The sequence below is a fragment of the Carassius gibelio genome, chromosome A3 (assembly GCF_023724105.1).
Source record: "Carassius gibelio isolate Cgi1373 ecotype wild population from Czech Republic chromosome A3, carGib1.2-hapl.c, whole genome shotgun sequence".
Classification (NCBI taxonomy): Eukaryota; Metazoa; Chordata; class Actinopteri; order Cypriniformes; family Cyprinidae; genus Carassius; species Carassius gibelio.
Genome location: NC_068373.1, coordinates 21,798,067 through 21,815,243, shown reverse-complemented (window position 1 = coordinate 21,815,243; position 17,177 = coordinate 21,798,067). Strand labels below are relative to the sequence as shown.

Sequence of the window (17,177 nt, the reverse complement as noted above, 5' to 3'; positions counted from 1 at the left end):
AAAAACAGCAGGGTCAAACTCCACAGACGTCACACATGTTCCATTAAGGCAAAACATATGCAAATAATGGCTTTACAGTGACAAGTATACTTAAAAAGCTTATTCCCCTAGATGATGGATGTTACAAGATTTTTAGATGTAAGATGTTCTGATTTGACTGTATTTATTATTTTTTATCCATTATTTGATGCACTAGGTTTCAACTCAGTCATTCTCTAGTTTTCTCTATAGTTAAAGTGCTGTGTTTTGGGTTATGTTTTTTTCTTTTAATCTTCTTTTGCAATGGGAAAAAACAACAGACATTGCATAGCAGAGATCTGTTAATTAGATGGAATATTTTTTTCTAAAATATTTAACCATACTACTCTGGAATACTCACTTCCATCTCTTTCCTGGTCTATCTTTAAAACATTACTGTAGCATAAATTGCCCTTCTGGTCATTGTTAGATCCAGAATCTACAAAGATCCTGTATTTTGTTCTTCTTTTTTTAATATAAGTTCATATTGAAATAATTTCAGCATTTCGTGAAAATCTTATCTACTATCATTCATTTGTATTATAGGCTATATCAGCATTAAATATATGTAGGCATTTTGCCACCCTGCTATACAAATATCACTACTGAACTTGGTCATTAAAAATGTTAAACATTAAAAAAAAAAATTGAGTCACAATTAAAGTTTGACAAAATCATTGTTAAAATCTAAATTGAGCATACAATAACATGTCCAATCTGAGTAATATCTGATCTATAACTTGCTTCATCCAAATGTCTTATGACACTGTGATAATAATAATAATTATTATTATTATTTTGGATTTACAGAAATTCCTTAAGAAAACAAGACTGTTTGTGTATAGCATGAGCCAGTGATGCAAACCCACTTGTGAAAAAGACACAAAAATGCAGCGGGTTTTGAGGGCAGAACTCTGTCCACAAATGAACTCCTCATATAAGAGCCAAAGACAGATATCAGATTACAGACCTATGTTCTTAGCCTTTGAAATTAGTATGACCATAGCAAAAAGGTCAAGAGCTATTCAAAAAGGTCAAGGCATTTTATGAAGATTTTTCCCCTTTCTTTATAGACAAAAGAACATGAGCATTAAGAAGGCAAACCATCTCATGCATGAAGGGAAATTTGTGCCATTTCCTCACAGGTTTCCTCGCAGTCTATTCTGTCCTCCATCCTGCTCCATTGACCTAGATCTTCAGGACTCTCAGCAAAGCTTAAAAATTCATAAAGATCCAGAGGTATTGTGACAGAGAGGTGTATGTGAATCGCATCGCTCCAGTGCACAGTCATAGCGATTCGAGTTTGAGAGACTCCTGTGTACAGCTTCCGATCTCATTAAAGTCCTGTGGCAAAGTACACGCTGAGATGAGATGAACATAAATAAGTCAAGCTTCCTCTGCTTTTCTGCACTCAGCAGGCTTAATTAAGGTCTCCCAGTGTCTAGCTTTAATAGCTAGGCCAAAGATTTCCATCTAAACGACACTGAAATATTACCATATTTCCCATAACCTATTGGCTATCAACTGGCAAAGATCATGGGTTTGATTCTCAGTGAACACATTTACTTGTAAAATGTATACCTTGCATGAAGAATATAAAAAAAAAAAAAACTAAATCTTTTTAACAGTAGTGCACTTAATTAATTATTATTAATACAAATTAATTATGTATTTGTATTTATTTAGCCAAATTATTTTCCCTAAAGAATCTGACTTAATAATATCACTATATATTCCAAAGGTTAATTAAATTGTTACCTGAATGTGCCCTTGAGCAGTGCACTTATCCCAGGTAAATAATAGATTATTTGTTTTATGAGAACACATGTTGCCAACTACCGAAAGAGCCCTGTGGCTCTTCCTGTGAAGAATATCCAGATGGCACAGGTTTTCAGGAAATGTATTGTGGTTACACTCACCAGCTGAAACTCACTCCGTCGGCTGTAGGCTTTTTGGATGCCACTATCATTCCAGAGTGCCTGCAGGGCTGGGACATACAGCTGAAAGGTGCAGGGTTCGACGGGCATGCCTGCTTTGTTTTCGAAGGACATAACAAACATGCCATGCTTCTCATTCTCAGAGTTCTGCCAAGGAACGCCAAGTTTGTCTCGGGCATCCACTAGTACCCGCATCCCCTTTGAGAAGAAGAAAAACAAAGAGAAGGAGAGAGAGAATTAATGCCATGTTTCTCTGGAGTGTATAATAGCAGCAGGGAGTGTCTTCTGGAGCTGAGCTTCTATAACAGCATGATGAAACAATTCTTCTGGAGACAAAATAATGATAGTTGCAACGTCTTCATGTAACACCCACAGCACACTTTAAACCTGCTAGAATTCTGTCTCTGTAAATCTCCCACGCTCAGTTTCAAGCCACTTACCAACTGTTTATGTTAAAAGCGACAAATAATTATCAAAGTCTTAAAAGTCTTAAAATCGAATTGACCAGATACATTTTATTTTGGTTTTAATACCTTTTGTACATGTTTCACTGAGTGTTAAAGAGTGTTGCCATTAAAATTTTTCCTTTCTCTTTGGAGTGTTACAAGCTTTTGGTCCATGTAGAAATGTGTGAAATTGCAATTGAAAGACTAAAGTCTCAAATCCAAAAAGATATTCTTTATAAAAGTAGCGACTCTGCCACGCCCCCCTAAAACGGCTCATTCAAACCCGCCCCCTCATGTCCACGTCACTATGTGGAAATATTTTTGTAATGCCGCCCAAATGTTCACACAAAGAAGGCGTGGTTTCAGTAACCGCAGTTAGTGTGTCAGGGAGATGCTGTGTGTATCTAGGTGAAAGCAAAAGCACTTTATTTGGCCTTCCGAAAGTAGATGCATTTAGGAATCTTTAAGATTACTTACAACAGAACAGCAATGCATTTTATGGACGACCGTTTCGTGAACCTAGGAGAGGAGGTAATTCTGACTTTGCTACTACAACCTGGCACTTCTGAATCAGTTACTGTAAGTATTTTTTTTTTTAATTAGTTAAAGTATTTGCAATTGAATGTTCAAATGCAGAGTTTTGTGCGTCGCATGTGTGTGTGTGAGAAAGAGAGAGAGAGAGAGAGAGAGAGAGAGACAGGGCCACACAGTGGAGTCAGCTGTCTTAACCGTCCTTGCCTTGTGTACTGCAAACACATACGAGCTTCATCACTGTGTCTGTCACGCTACTCTTCTTACAAATCAGTCTGAATGGACAAATTTCAAATGTGAAAATCTGACCAAATTTCTTGCATTGGTGTGAACAGGCCTTTAAACAAAAATGTCAGAAAGAAGGTAGAACATTTTGTAAAACTACTACTCTTTTGAGGCAAAAAAAACCTTGACTAGCATTATAATTGTACCTCGGGGGGAAAAATTGCACACACACAAAAAAATACAAAATACTACAAATTAAGAAAAGTATAATATATCAGTCAAGAATATGGTCCCTTAAAATATATAAAGATGAATCTGAAGTGTGTTTGTACTGCATTTAGAATATGGGTCGGCAACCTACGGCACGTGTACTAACAGTAGCACGCAGAGGGATAATCGCTGGCTCACTAGCAATAGGGAAAACTGCATACATATATTTTAAGTCACATAGCCTGTTAGGAGGTATAAATACTATTAAAGTGTGAGAATTAACTTCCGCTAGTCTACTCATGCATGTGCGACTGCTGCACATAGAGCTTCAGATCAAAGCCTCAGCGGTCAAAATGACTGAAATTGCCAATCAAATCAAAGTAAGCAGGGTTTACTGTTGATCCTGTAGAAGCAGAATGCGAAGCGTGAGTTTAACGTTAAAGAGGGCAAGCTTAGATGAAGCTGCAAATCATTTAATATTAGTCAACTTTTAACGATATATTTTACAATAGAAATGTTAAATGACCGACAGCTATATCCAGTGATGCAAACTACTCACATTTTTTTCTCAAATATGGCCATTCTGAGAATGAGAGAGAGAGAAAGAGATAGAGAAAGAGACAGAGAGATGTGTAAATTGTCTGCGTCTCTCTCTGTCTTCAAACAATGAAGCTGAGTTTTTAGTTACTTAAAAACAGCAACATTTTACCCCCCTCCGTGCTGAGATATATAATGTAGCGATTCAGTATCGATTAATAAAAGTCACGCGGCAAGTTTATGAGCTTTCTGAATGTTACTTTTTGCACAGCGTGATCTCAGATCTGTGTGCCAGCAGTGTGTGTGTGTGAGGGGGGGTGCATCAATTTAGAACAGTGATTAAACTGTACACTTTTAATGCATTGGCCTTCTCACATACACACATACACTGATGTTCCTTCCGTACTGTCACACTGTATCTATGTTATTCATGAAACTTTTGAAAAGTTTAAAAAACAATTTATAAAAAAAAGTGTAAAAAATAATTTAAAAATGGGGGGTTTTGTTGGCACTGTGGTTAACCAGAAAAAAAAAGACACATCATGCTGAAAAGGTTGCAGACCCCTGATTTAGAAGAAGCATAGACTGCAACCACTCAGTCACGACATGTATATTCAAAAGATCCCAGAACTGAAACACTCAACTCTGAAGCCAAAAATGAAAACATCTCCAGAAAGCTCTGTTGAGAACAGCAATCGCACTGAAACTAAACTTCCGTAATGAGCCTCTTCGCTTCCAAGCATAACAACGAATACACAAAACCCTGAACTGAGCCTTTGGCAGTTACCAGGAGGGTTGAGCTCTGTGGAAGAGCAGGAATATCATGAGACACTTTGTAAATGTAACATAAGGCCATTGACTTTTCTTGATAATAACTGCAGTACTATCAACCGAGGCAAAGTCCTTCTTTGCAACACATTTTTCCCTCCTTTTGTTGCACTGGAATAACATCCTGATTTTCAGGGTCCCAGAAGGGGGTCCCGGGCCTCTTCCTCTGTTCTATAGGGCCACATATGAATCATCAACACAAGCACTCAAAAGTGACCTGAGCAAACGTATGCTACAGTAATTAGAGCGCCTAGCGGGTCTTTGTCTCAGAAGAAGATAAAGGGTCCCTCAGGCACAGGTGCTTTGTGGGATTTAACCCAGTGGACCGGACGAGTGAATTTAATGGCATTTATGCACGTCAGGTCAATGGGTTGAGCATAAGGACAATGAAAACTCTTAGATCGTCCGCAGGTGTGAAGGATCTGTACATCAACACAAGACGGTTGCATTGCAAAACCATTAAAACCGCGTGCAGCGACAGGAAATGAATGCGGTACAGTCCTGTTAGTCTGGCTGTCTCCATCAAATCCTGAGATTCCCCCACCTCCCAAACCCAAGATTTCCCAAGCCATCAAATGTAAACAGTTGTTCGTGCTTAAGGCCTCCCTACTGTTTCTTCTTAATCCTCTCAATAGTGTGCCTTAGTCCAGGGTTGTCAGGGTACTTTCCTAGGGGCAAAACTGCCTTTACTGTCTCTAAGATGCAGCTCCCAAACCCACCCATCCATCTCTGACCTTTCACCTACTTCTGGCCAGCACTATCAGGAAAGCGTAGACGTATCCTCCTGTCCTCTGGAACCATTGACACAGTCAGGGTGAAAGAAAAGAGAGAGTGGCTAGGCAGCTTTATCACAGTGGAGAGGTCAGTTGCAGGGCTTCCAATCTCTTCCTGAGTCATGGCAAAGTCCCAAAAATAGCTTAGAAAGCCACCAAAACCTCACCTCGCCGTGAGCAGGGCTCCTATCGTTTCTGAAATGCCTCCTGAAAAACAAGCCCTAAGTGTTTGTTTTAAATGGCATCTTCCAAAGAGACTTGTTTTGTAAGTCTCAAGCAAAAAAGCCACAGACATTTTCCATGTGTTTTTTTTTAAGTCTACAACAGACAATTCTTGATGTTCCCTTGTTGTTTGTCGACAAAGGGGGATTTCCTGAATGTAGAACACACATGATATTCAGGGATCTTGGTTTCTGCAGAGAGACACAGCTGACAGCGAATCCTATCCGCTGGCCCTCATCTGACATGCATTAAACGGGCCCTGCGTGTCAAGCACAGTAATTACTCCAGTGGTGGTAATGGCAGAGCTGTGATTTCGCAGAGTAAGCAGATGTGGGAAGCGCACCAGGCAGCCACTCACGGGTTCCCCACCGCTGAGCAACCACAGCTAAATCAGCAACAACTCCTTAGCCATAAACAAGCTGCCTGTGAAGGAGCCTCCCAAGACTCCGGTCACAGAGAAACTCTCAGATTTATCACGCAGGAAGATGGGCTTGATATATGTTTTCTCCCTGTGTCACCCATCAGCAACTTCCTGTATCCTCCCCCGCAAACATAGTTTGAGCAGGATGTATGAATTTAAACCTTTCGGTTTCTTAATTTTTTGGTAACATGCTCATCCATACACACTATCCTTGGGATGATGGCGCAAAAACACATTCTGGGCAGTGACCGAAAACCACAACTATTTTCTCAAGGATGTAGTAAACAGAGGAAATGCTCCACTGCCAATGGTGTCCCGTTGCACAAGAGATCAAGAGCTTTGCAATAGGGAAACTGACTCTTGAAGGGTCAGAGTGATGAATGAGGGGTACGAGGGGCTAAACGGAGGTGAGATCTTATCCTGTCCCAACATGCAGTGTCAGTATAAGGTCAGTCTTTAGATCACTCTACTATCAAAGATAGCTTTCTAAAAGGCCACTAAAGAGTTAACAGAAAAGACTAGATATCTAGCTACTGATCTAGGAAGTAATAAATTCCCAGACATAAATTACTCAGCTTATTCAATGTGGGTTAACAAAAACAAGGCAGGAAAGGCTGACTGTGCTGTATCAAATAATTTTTTTTTTTTTGGACATTAAAGACTGTACCCACAACACATTTAGCTTTATTAATGCATTCTATTACCATATCAAATGAAATAGGGTGGGAATTGAATTTATCCATCTGGTTTTGATTGGATTAACAAGCCATCAAACAAGTGATATAGGATTTCATTCAATTTAGATTTTATCTAACAAGTATTTCTTTAAAAATAAACATTGACTTTAAAAACAGTTTAAAACTTTTTCCAGAACACCTCCACAGACTGAGGGCAAATAGTGCAATAATATCGAAAAGGCATTACTGGAAGGATCTGGAAGAAGTTGAGAGGACTATCTCCTGGACCTTTGCCACTGTAAAGTGGCTGAAATAAAGATAATGTTATCTTTAAAATAACCAATAATTTGATCAGCACATAGGCCGAGATTCGCTCACACGACTGTTAACCTCTGGGATTGTTTGTTTTAGTTTTTTCCAACCCTGAGAAAAAGTCTGGACTGGTTTTTATCAGTGAAACAAAAATCACCAACATGGTCATCATCCTAAAGCCTTCAGAGGGATGGGCGATGACAGATGGTGATGATGGCACGACTGAATCGCCATTGTTTGTGGCATTCACTGTCTGTGCACTGAGGAGAAGCATTTCCTCTGGCTCTGTGGACTGTGGGATACTGCAACACCATAGAGACCACCATTGTGGAACTATTCCAATCTGACCTTGACTTCATCGCTGACAAAAAAGGTCTCCAGTCTAGTTCTCAAGCCACTCCACCCATCTTAAGACTGTGAAATTAAGTATTATCACTTTCATTTTATTGGCCACTGTTGTACTGTCCTACAAAAAATTAATAAATAAATCCCCACTTTAATTAAATTAATAAATAAAGACCTAAACTAAACTACATGAATTGCAAATCATTTTACAAAACATTTCACAACAATGTGGAACTTTTATACTTCCTAAAACGAAACTTCATGTCAATAAAAGCGCTGTAAAATGGAAACTCTGCAATTTACTCTAAGGATGTTTAGGCTATTTCTAACTGACCTTATCCTGACCTGACTTTTGTTGTTGTAGCCTAATATAAGTTGATTTAGCCATGTAAAAAAATATTTTGACTCAAATAAAAGCAGTCCATTTACTATACTACATGTAAAACGTGTTCCTGTAGCTCAATTGGTAGAGCATTGCACATGATAGGTAAAAATTGATAGCCTGAATGCTCTGTAAGTCAGGTCACGACGAGGTGTTCCCCATAGTGTCCCTTCAGAGGACGCAGTTTGAAGTTCCCTTGACAGGGAACTGGATTGTTCTTGACGTCATGACAGTGAAGCCGTCGCGCCGCCATATTGGTAATCCCTAGTATACGTAAACTTTTTATTGAATTAATAGGAAATTGTATGATTTTCATGAGAAAATATCACCTTACATTTTTAGTATCTCTTTACATTATTACAATGCAAACACCCTAGGCCTGTAAACAGTTATTTTTTAAAATGTCGGGAATTTCCCCTAATTATTAAAAAGCTACGTTCAGTAGCGAACACCATGATAAACATCAGGCGGACTGTAAAAATATACACATCATAATTTATTCAGAGAAATAACTGACTATATACAGTACGGATTTAAAGACATGAAGCTTTATTTGCAAGATAGTAAGTTAAGTTTTTAATTTTATTATAGAGCAATATTAACAGAGGCTATTGTATTATTCGTTGTAATATATTCAAATCCACTTCTGATACTAATAGGTTCATGTTTAATAATTCCTATATAATTACATACATAAAGAAATAGTCTATATTTTGTGATGGATCAATTACATGTGTCTGCAGTGCGCAGCAGACACACCCACCTAAACGGTTTAAATATCTTTTATCCTGTCCAAAAAGACCATAAACACTGTCTTATTTACGCCGCAAGATTTGCATTTGTCTCACTTTGCCTCATAGTTGCCATTTTTAAACTGTAAACTAGCTACTTTACCAATTAAGATATTTATCTAAATGATTTGCATGGTTTTATATGTTGCTAAATCACATCTGTGCATCATAAATATTTTGAGACCTTTGCTTTGATGTAGCAGCCATTACATCTGACATGCAAAAATGTTACTTTGACAAGCCAAAATAGCTTTTTAAGTAAATGGGTGCCTTCCACTCCTCTCATGTGTTTCTCCTTGTCTGGAAGATATGATGGATGGACCCAAAATATATGATCACATGACAGTTGCCAAGATATGGAGTTTTATTAAAACTTAGTTCTGGAGGAGCACGATCATCCAATCATCCAATTTGGTACAGGTGCATCCCATTTAGCTAATCATCTTAACTAGCACACAAAGTATATATATCCAGTCTTCCTACCTCCTGTCCCACGAGTTTTTCGGGATCCCTCCTCCACCCCAACTCCTCACTTCTAATCTATTTATCCCAAATTAGGGCTAGGGGGGTTATTTGTGTTTGGGCTATGCTCCGGGCCCAGACCCCTCCCCCAGGACAGCACGCCAAAATATGCCTACTATCCGCTTTCAGATTAGATGTAAGGGTGAACTTGTGAAACAGTGGGTAACGGTGGTCAACTGCCCATTGGCTCATCTTACACATAACGTATGAATGACGTTTAGAATTTTAAAACCTTGACGGGTAATAAGAATCCAACCCAAAAGTTAAAAGAGTTATATATACTTCGTTTTTAGTAATATAATATAGTTTTATAGTGTCCTATAAATGAGTCTTCAGTGTAAATAGGCCTTTATGTTATTTTTTGCTTCCTAAACCCCAAAAAAGTTTCTCAAATCGAACTAAAGGTTTAACATAACCTTTTATATAAACTTTAGAGATGTTTAACAACTGACTGGTGACAAGAAGCCATGGTAAACTATCCAGAAACACAAAACCTTTGGCACATTCTTCACGAACATTTGCACTTTTCACTTGACTGGCAGGGCAGTGAGTGGACCATGTAATAAGGGCCAACACATACATTTAGGGCTGACTTCAAGTTCTTGTATACATGCAGATGCTCCAAAACACAGGCCTCAGCATTTCCCTTTGGAGCTAATGAAAGAGATCAGAACTACATTATAATGTTTACCTCAGCTCCCTAGTCACTTTGTGTTGAAGGGGTCTTACTGAAAATAAACTGAGATGGCATCATCAACAGAAAAAAAGAAAACTCAGTTCTGCTGCTTTGCTCCCCGGATGGGTTGGAAGAGGATCTGATCACAATCAGTCCCAATCGAAACAAAATGAATCTTTTGGCTCTGCCTCTGTACAACACTGAAAACTATATGGACAAGAGCTTACACGTTTGTCTGGCTGTGGGAAGGATGCATGATTTGATGTCTGGCAGTTTGGCTAAATGTTTGGTGGACAAGAACCATGGAGATGGAACATGTGGACCTCTGCTCTGACTTCCTGAGAAACATAAACTTTTCCATATAAAGCAAAACTCTTCCACCGAGCCAGACCTCTGATCTGGCAGCACAGCTTTTGACCAAACTGTGGGTAAAATAACAAGACCAAGGATAGGGATATTTATCATTTTATTTTCCCACTGAATAAAATAACATCATAGTTTGCCAGAACACAGACATATTTATGTACAATAGAGAAGAAATGCATTCATTATATGTGGAATTTTTTTTGTTTTTTTAAATGTTCGTAGAACTGTAATCCAACTGTATTCAAGTTGGTTTTAAAAAAAAATTTTTTTTTTCATTTTAATTTAATGACTTAAAATATATTTACACCTTGAATACATGTAAGTGTACAAATCTTAATGATTATTTAAAAAAAACATGCATTTATTAGTGTTTTTTATTTGTCTAGGTCATGTTTGTTTTACTTGTAATAAAAATGTGCAAAAGGAAGGTTTGGGCAATGGCCTTGGTAACCTTACAATAACTTAATCTAACTCAACATAATTATTAAGAAGTTTTGATGCAATGCAACAGTTTATTAAGATTTGGTTATTGATTAGTGTAGTTGCATTTAGTTAAACAATTTCACATATTTCAAATTCAAAGTTTTGTATTTATTTATCTATCATGTATTTATTAATTCATGTTTTATCATTACTTTTGGGGGAGTTGCACCACATGATATTTCACATCCTGAACAAACCGGTCAAATTGTCTGATTTTTTAAAATACTTTTTGGCCTTATACACAGTCGTGAGAGTCTGTAGGGGTCTGTAGGGGTCCTCACTACTATTATTTCCTGCTTAATGTTTTCTCCATGTTTCTGCCTGTTGTGTGAATTTTTTTGTATTTTAATGAATTATAAAATAAGACAAAAATGATTATGCATTATGCCATTGATCCATATAATTACATCTCATCTAACATAAAATCAGAGTACCACATAAAGATGACAGTGACAAGACAATGCACAACACACTGCTGCTTTTTAACAAAGCTCTTTTATAAATAAACAGCGCAGAAAAGCTCTGACTCAGTCAGCTAGTGTTTGTTAAGCACATAGACATCTTGAACAAAATGAAAAGACTGTTAGATCTTCTCTATCTCTATTGTAACATAGATGTAGGCTGTAATCAGAGTCTTCAGCTATTCTCAAAGGCTTCTCGCTATGATCACATCAGATGCCATCAGTAAACTTCCCAAACCAAATGTAAAACCAAGTAAGAGATAAAGAGAGGAAGACACAAGCCCAGAGCGTACACAGATAGGGGAAAAATCAGGACATATTGAGACATCCAAAGACACGTGAGCTCAGAAAGCACATGAGCTGATCACAACGATAAGTCAGACACAATCTCTCTGTTCATAAGTGAGAGGGAAAAATGAACCTAGACCAAACAAACTGACTCCATGCACTGCTAATTGTAAGGACAGCTAAGCTTCGTCTTGTGGTAATTACGAGAGAACATCTGCCAGCCTGCAAATGTTAAGATGCTGATTTGGGATTCCTGGTTTATGAAAAGATTGCTTTTACCAGAAAAGCTACAAATTGTTCCTCAGTAACTCCAACAGCCCCAGGCCCACTATCTCATCTCGCACACACATTCTGGGATACATTATCACTCCTTTCTCGTTAAATCAGAACTGTGAGCCAAGCCACTGTTATTAAACACAGACATCTTAAATAGACATGCTTAAAGGGAAATGAACCAGGAACAATCCCTTGGGATTCTGCTTTGTGGTAGAGCAGATGCCTAAAGCAACCATCACATGACTAACAGTAAAAAGAAATAGGCTAGTCAGATACATAAGAGGAAATGTTAACATTTTCGCATGGATTGGGTATTCGAAACTAGATCTGGACATCTAGATTTAGCTCATCTAATATGTAAGGAAAAAACTGATAGTAACTCGTGAGCCTGTTAGTATGACAGTACATGTGATTGGAGCTCATGTGAGCTTTTTTTCTGATGGCTGAAGCACAAACTTTGGGGAAGTATTAATTATGCTGAATGCAAAAATGCATTTATTTGTGTTTCCCATTTCTGTAGAGAATGTTTGTTTTACTTATTGGGACAAAAGTGCAAGTCTCAGCAGGAAACAAGCCAGCCTTCGTGACCTTAGAATAACTACACAACCTAACACAACATCATTTTAATACGTTTTGATGCAATACAACAGTTCTACTTTATTAAGATCATTAATTAACTATTTTTTCTTTCTATCTATCCTTACAGTTATCCATCTGTTTTCAATTAAATTTCTTATGATTAAATATATAAACTAAATACAAATATCTATCTATCTATCTATCTATCTATCTATCTATCTATCTATCTATCTATCTGTATTTGCCTGCCTACCTATACCTTTTAATCTATTTCTTTAATGAAATATATATGCTGAAAATGTCTTATAATATATATAAGTCTTATAAATATATCTTTTTATAAAATCTTTAATAAATAATAATTTATAAACGAAACGAATTAACAAAACTGTTCACAAACAAAACCCGACAACCATGACGTCAGAAACACACGCAAACTGTCACGCTTGATACCGTTACCTTGATGACATTCTCAAAGATCGTATCCCTGAAGTCGAGCAGCGCTTTCTGGTCAAACTCTTTTCCGTGGATGATCCTCATCTGCTTGAGGAATGTGGATTTGCCGCTCTCTCCAGCGCCCAGCAGCAGGATCTTCACCAGACGCCGCACCGAGCGCCTCTCGCGCGCGATCATGGCATTGATCTCGCGATTGCGCCGCTTCGCCTCGCGCTCCTGGTTCGCATCGCGCTCGCGGTCTCCTCGTCCTTTGCCGTTGCTCCTGTCATCGTGAGCGGCCTCAGCGGGCAGCAGACACCGGCTCAGGGTGCGCACCACGCCAGCCATCCTTTCCAACTCGAACGCGATTAGTTACCACCTGATGTATTCATTAAAGTGCCAAAGGACTTTACTTTAAGTTTTAAACAGAACCTACATGGAGTAGACTCAGCTGGCGCCGGCAAACATCTGCTGTGAATATTCACCGGTTAAAACAAACACTAAAAGGAAAAAGCTGAAACACAATAAGCATTTTCCTCCATTATAAAGACATTATGTAAAAGCCTGCACACTGAAGAGCTCCTTCCCCAGCAAAGCGTCACTGTTGTCCGTTAAAACTATGAAGAAATGCATAAAAAATGCTGGATGTGCTCAGGAGATTATATTTAGCGGGAAACCGTATTCCTTTAGCGTCGTGACAAGTTCCAAAAGTTCATTCTGGAGGAGCGATGTTTGCTCGCAGCTCTGGGAAGGTTGTCTCCGGACTGACGCCCCTCCTGCTGTTGAGATGGGCGTTTGTACTGACATGAGGGGGATTCCAGCCAGTGTCAGAAATGTCACTGTTATAGTGGCCCCTAGCTGTATAGCATGCACTACTGTCCGTGTGGACGTAATACAATTTTACAAAAACCCTGGCAAAGATATGATGCAAACAATTGGCATGAAACACTTGGACAAGGATGTTGAGGAAATGTGTTTTTAAAACACATGCACCAAGCACTTGGAAACATAATATGTGCATTCATGTTTCATTCATAATCTATTTATTGCTTTACACATTTATTAGACCACCACCATCCAATGTGCCACAGCTGCCCTAAACGAACAGTATTAGTTATTACCAAAATAATTTAATTATGTTTCTCGAGTGGTTAATACATCAGTGTAAGCTATTTAGTTTTAGTGTTTCTAATGCTAGAATATAATTACTGTTGTTTAACATACATTTTACAGTTTTACAAGAAAATAAAAAAAACTTTATTTTTTCTATTTTTTCAAGAGACAATCAATAACAACAAAGACTGTAGAAAAAAATAGATAAAACAATGCCAGCAAGAATACAAGCTGTTACCAACGCCAAAGTAGATCACACAAAATATTAAGTTGTTTATGTGTGAATAAAAACTACTGTATTTATTTGTTTCAGTTTGTTATTTGCCTTATAAACGACAATAACATCTTTAGTTATAAACAAGTTTTTGACAGATTTCTAAAATATTTGTGTTTTCTCTTTATTGCGACAGGTGGTCTAATAAATCTGTTAAGCACGTACAGTGATTTATTGATTTATGTTGAGTCTAAAAAACCCAGAGGTTTAACAATTAAGATAACAATTAAGGTAGTAAAAGTAGTATGCTTTCCTCCAGTCTTGAGTATCAAAATGTTTTCTAAAGGTTAAACGATATGTCCTGAACAAAATGTGCCTTTCCAAAAAATGGTCAGCATATAAGATAATAAAAATACTGACATTGTATATATAGTTTATTTGATTTTGCAGGAGAAGTTTTACTCTAGGTTAAGATCTAGAAAAGGCTCTTCCTGTGGTCTTCTGCTTGTATAATAATAATAAAATAACTGTTCATTCAGCAGAGGGCAGTGTTAACCTGCGCTTACATTCATTCATTTCCTTTGACTCATAGTTTATCATCCACATACATCATTTCTTTTTTAGTAAAATGAGCTCTGTAGGATGCATACGTGTCGACTAAAAAATAAAAGAAACCTAAGGTAAAGAAACCATATGATGAGCATATTCTTAATCAAAACATTATTTGTCAAAGATCATTAGTATTGTTTGGTACTATTATTCCTGCACTAACAAGACACTTTCATTACGAGCTAAAGCTTTATTACACATACTGTCAACAACTATAAATAATATTGAAACACTTCCTTATTAATATCAGGTGCAGAAAAGTAGAGCGGGCAAATTTTGTGCCACTGACCACCTACATAAGAAAAATAGAACTACCAACATTAGCATCTAAATAGTGACAATTCTTCATTCCTTCTCCTAGTAGATTATTCAATGTAATTTACAGCACAGGAAACTAAACCTCTCATTACTGTGGTTGTGATTCAGATCTCAAACCTATTTGTTGCATTGATGTGCACAAGGAAAACATTTAATAGAAAAGCTTTCAAGTTGATTTTCAAGCAGGAGCTTTGGACTGGGTTTCTGAAGGAAAGATGAAATCAACATGCACGTGAAACGCAGCTGAAGAGGCTTTCAGAGAGCAACATGGCCATGATTACACGTTGATCACCAAAGCTCACCAGAAAGCAACACAGAAATATACAAGTATCCATTCTTCCCATTGGGCAAATTGCTCTTGATAGCAGTCTTGGAGAGGGTTAAGGCTGAAATAACCAGCACTGCCATCTGTGTTTCCCACATGCTTCGAACAGACGCAGCAATTGAGCACCGAGTGCTACAACTTTGAGAAATCATAGGATAATTGGTGGTGAGAGCTGATTTGCATGTAAACTTTTCTAGCCAATGTTTGCATGCAATATAAAAACAGTATAATTCTAAAAATGATAATTAAATCAAAATTATATATAAAACATACAATTAAAAATAATTCCAATAAATATTTCTGTTAATCATTACATTAATAAAAATAAATTATTTATCATTAATTTAGTAATTAATGAAGATAATTATTCATACAAATACTCAAATCAGACTTCTGTGAAGTTACTCTGAATAACAAATGTAAATTTTATTTCTCTTTTTTGGGGTGTAACAGTTAAAGTCATTGTCTTATGGTAAGTTTTTTGCATATTGGTGACTGAGCACAGCACGTGCATGTCAGCAAAAAAGAAATATTTCATGCATTTTATAAAAAGAAAAATTAAAAGGGCATAAACTATAACATTTCTGTCATGACAACTCTCGGAGGGATTGTCATGGTAATGTATGTACAGGACAATGTTATTGTATTTGGTCTTGGTGGGATAGATCTGCCATACTTCTTTTGCATCAGAGCAAGTACTGAGACTTTTTTACTGGCAATACATCCACAACATGCTGCTGTGAGCATGTAAGAATATTGCTGCTGCAAATATAACATACATGAAATAACCCCATAGCATACATGAATCACCTGGTAGCAGATCTATACAGGTGGAGCTGGGGAAGGTGGAGGGTTTCTGAAGCGAGCTGCACTGCTACGGCAAACTCTAGTCATATTTTTGAATGCTGAGCAGCGAGCTCATTAGCCACCAATACAGGAGAGAACCAATCAGCTGTGCGATGTCATAATGATGTCATTATGTCAGATTGAGTTAGACCTATCAGACTGCACCATCAGTTTCATGCTAGAACTCTGTTTATATGACACTATCGTTAAACACTAAAAAAAGACTGTTTATTAACCTGCATGTATTTTTTAAGGTGTCTTTATATAGTTATTTTTTTCTCAAGCACGCATGTTCATAGTGAAACAAAAGTCCTTTTTATTTTATTTTATTTTTTAGCTCAACAGCCCATTCACCATGAACTTGATTTCAAAAGGTTATTTAAAACTATTCTTTAAGAATAGTTCATGCATAACAAAAAAGTCGGTAATATAATGTTTTTAGGAACAAATGCTTGGCAAACATATTTAACAAGGGAATCGGAACCAGATTCAGAGCTTTGTCCAGCCTAATTAAGAGAGATAAGAATAAACCAAACCCAGTGGGCATGTGGTCTCAGAGGACTACAGAGGAAAATGTCTAATTAAATAAATAAAACAGCAAATAATTAAATTCACCCCACTCTTTGATTCCAGCATAATGACTCTCATACATGGACAAGTGTGTGTGGCATTAATGGAGGTCTGTACTTGATAGCCAGAGTGACAAATGGCTGTTATTAGACTGAAGAAGGATGGCTGAAAAAAAACAAAGCACACTTTTATCAAGAGAGAGAAAGGGGAAAAAAAGAGAAATTAAGAAAATAATATAATTAAAAAGAAATATAATCTAATTGAAAACTTTAAAGAGATAACATTTACATAAATGAGATGCATGAGCATTAAACACCTTTCAAGGGTGCAGATGATGAGCAATCGCTTTCCTCTCCTAATCAAAGAAATGATCTTGAAAGTGTGTTTTTGTGAACTGCTGCAACAAAGGCACAAAGTTCTCTGCGCATTTTAAAACGTATT

At 37.3% G+C, this 17,177-nt stretch overlaps 1 protein-coding gene across 1 annotated transcript in view; it reads right to left on the bottom strand.

Moving 5' to 3' along the window:
* The window catches only part of LOC127952148 (guanine nucleotide-binding protein subunit alpha-12), a 28,501-nt gene extending 14,976 nt beyond the window's left edge, over positions 1-13,525 (bottom strand). Inside the window, exons 1-2 of the mRNA XM_052550479.1 lie at positions 12,766-13,525; positions 1,938-2,153 (exon numbers count right to left, since the gene is read on the bottom strand). Coding sequence (XP_052406439.1) covers positions 1,938-2,153; positions 12,766-13,089 — 540 coding nt within the window. The 5' untranslated portion in view covers positions 13,090-13,525. The remainder of the gene's footprint in view (positions 1-1,937; positions 2,154-12,765) is intronic.
* Positions 13,526-17,177: the final 3,652 nt, after the last annotated feature.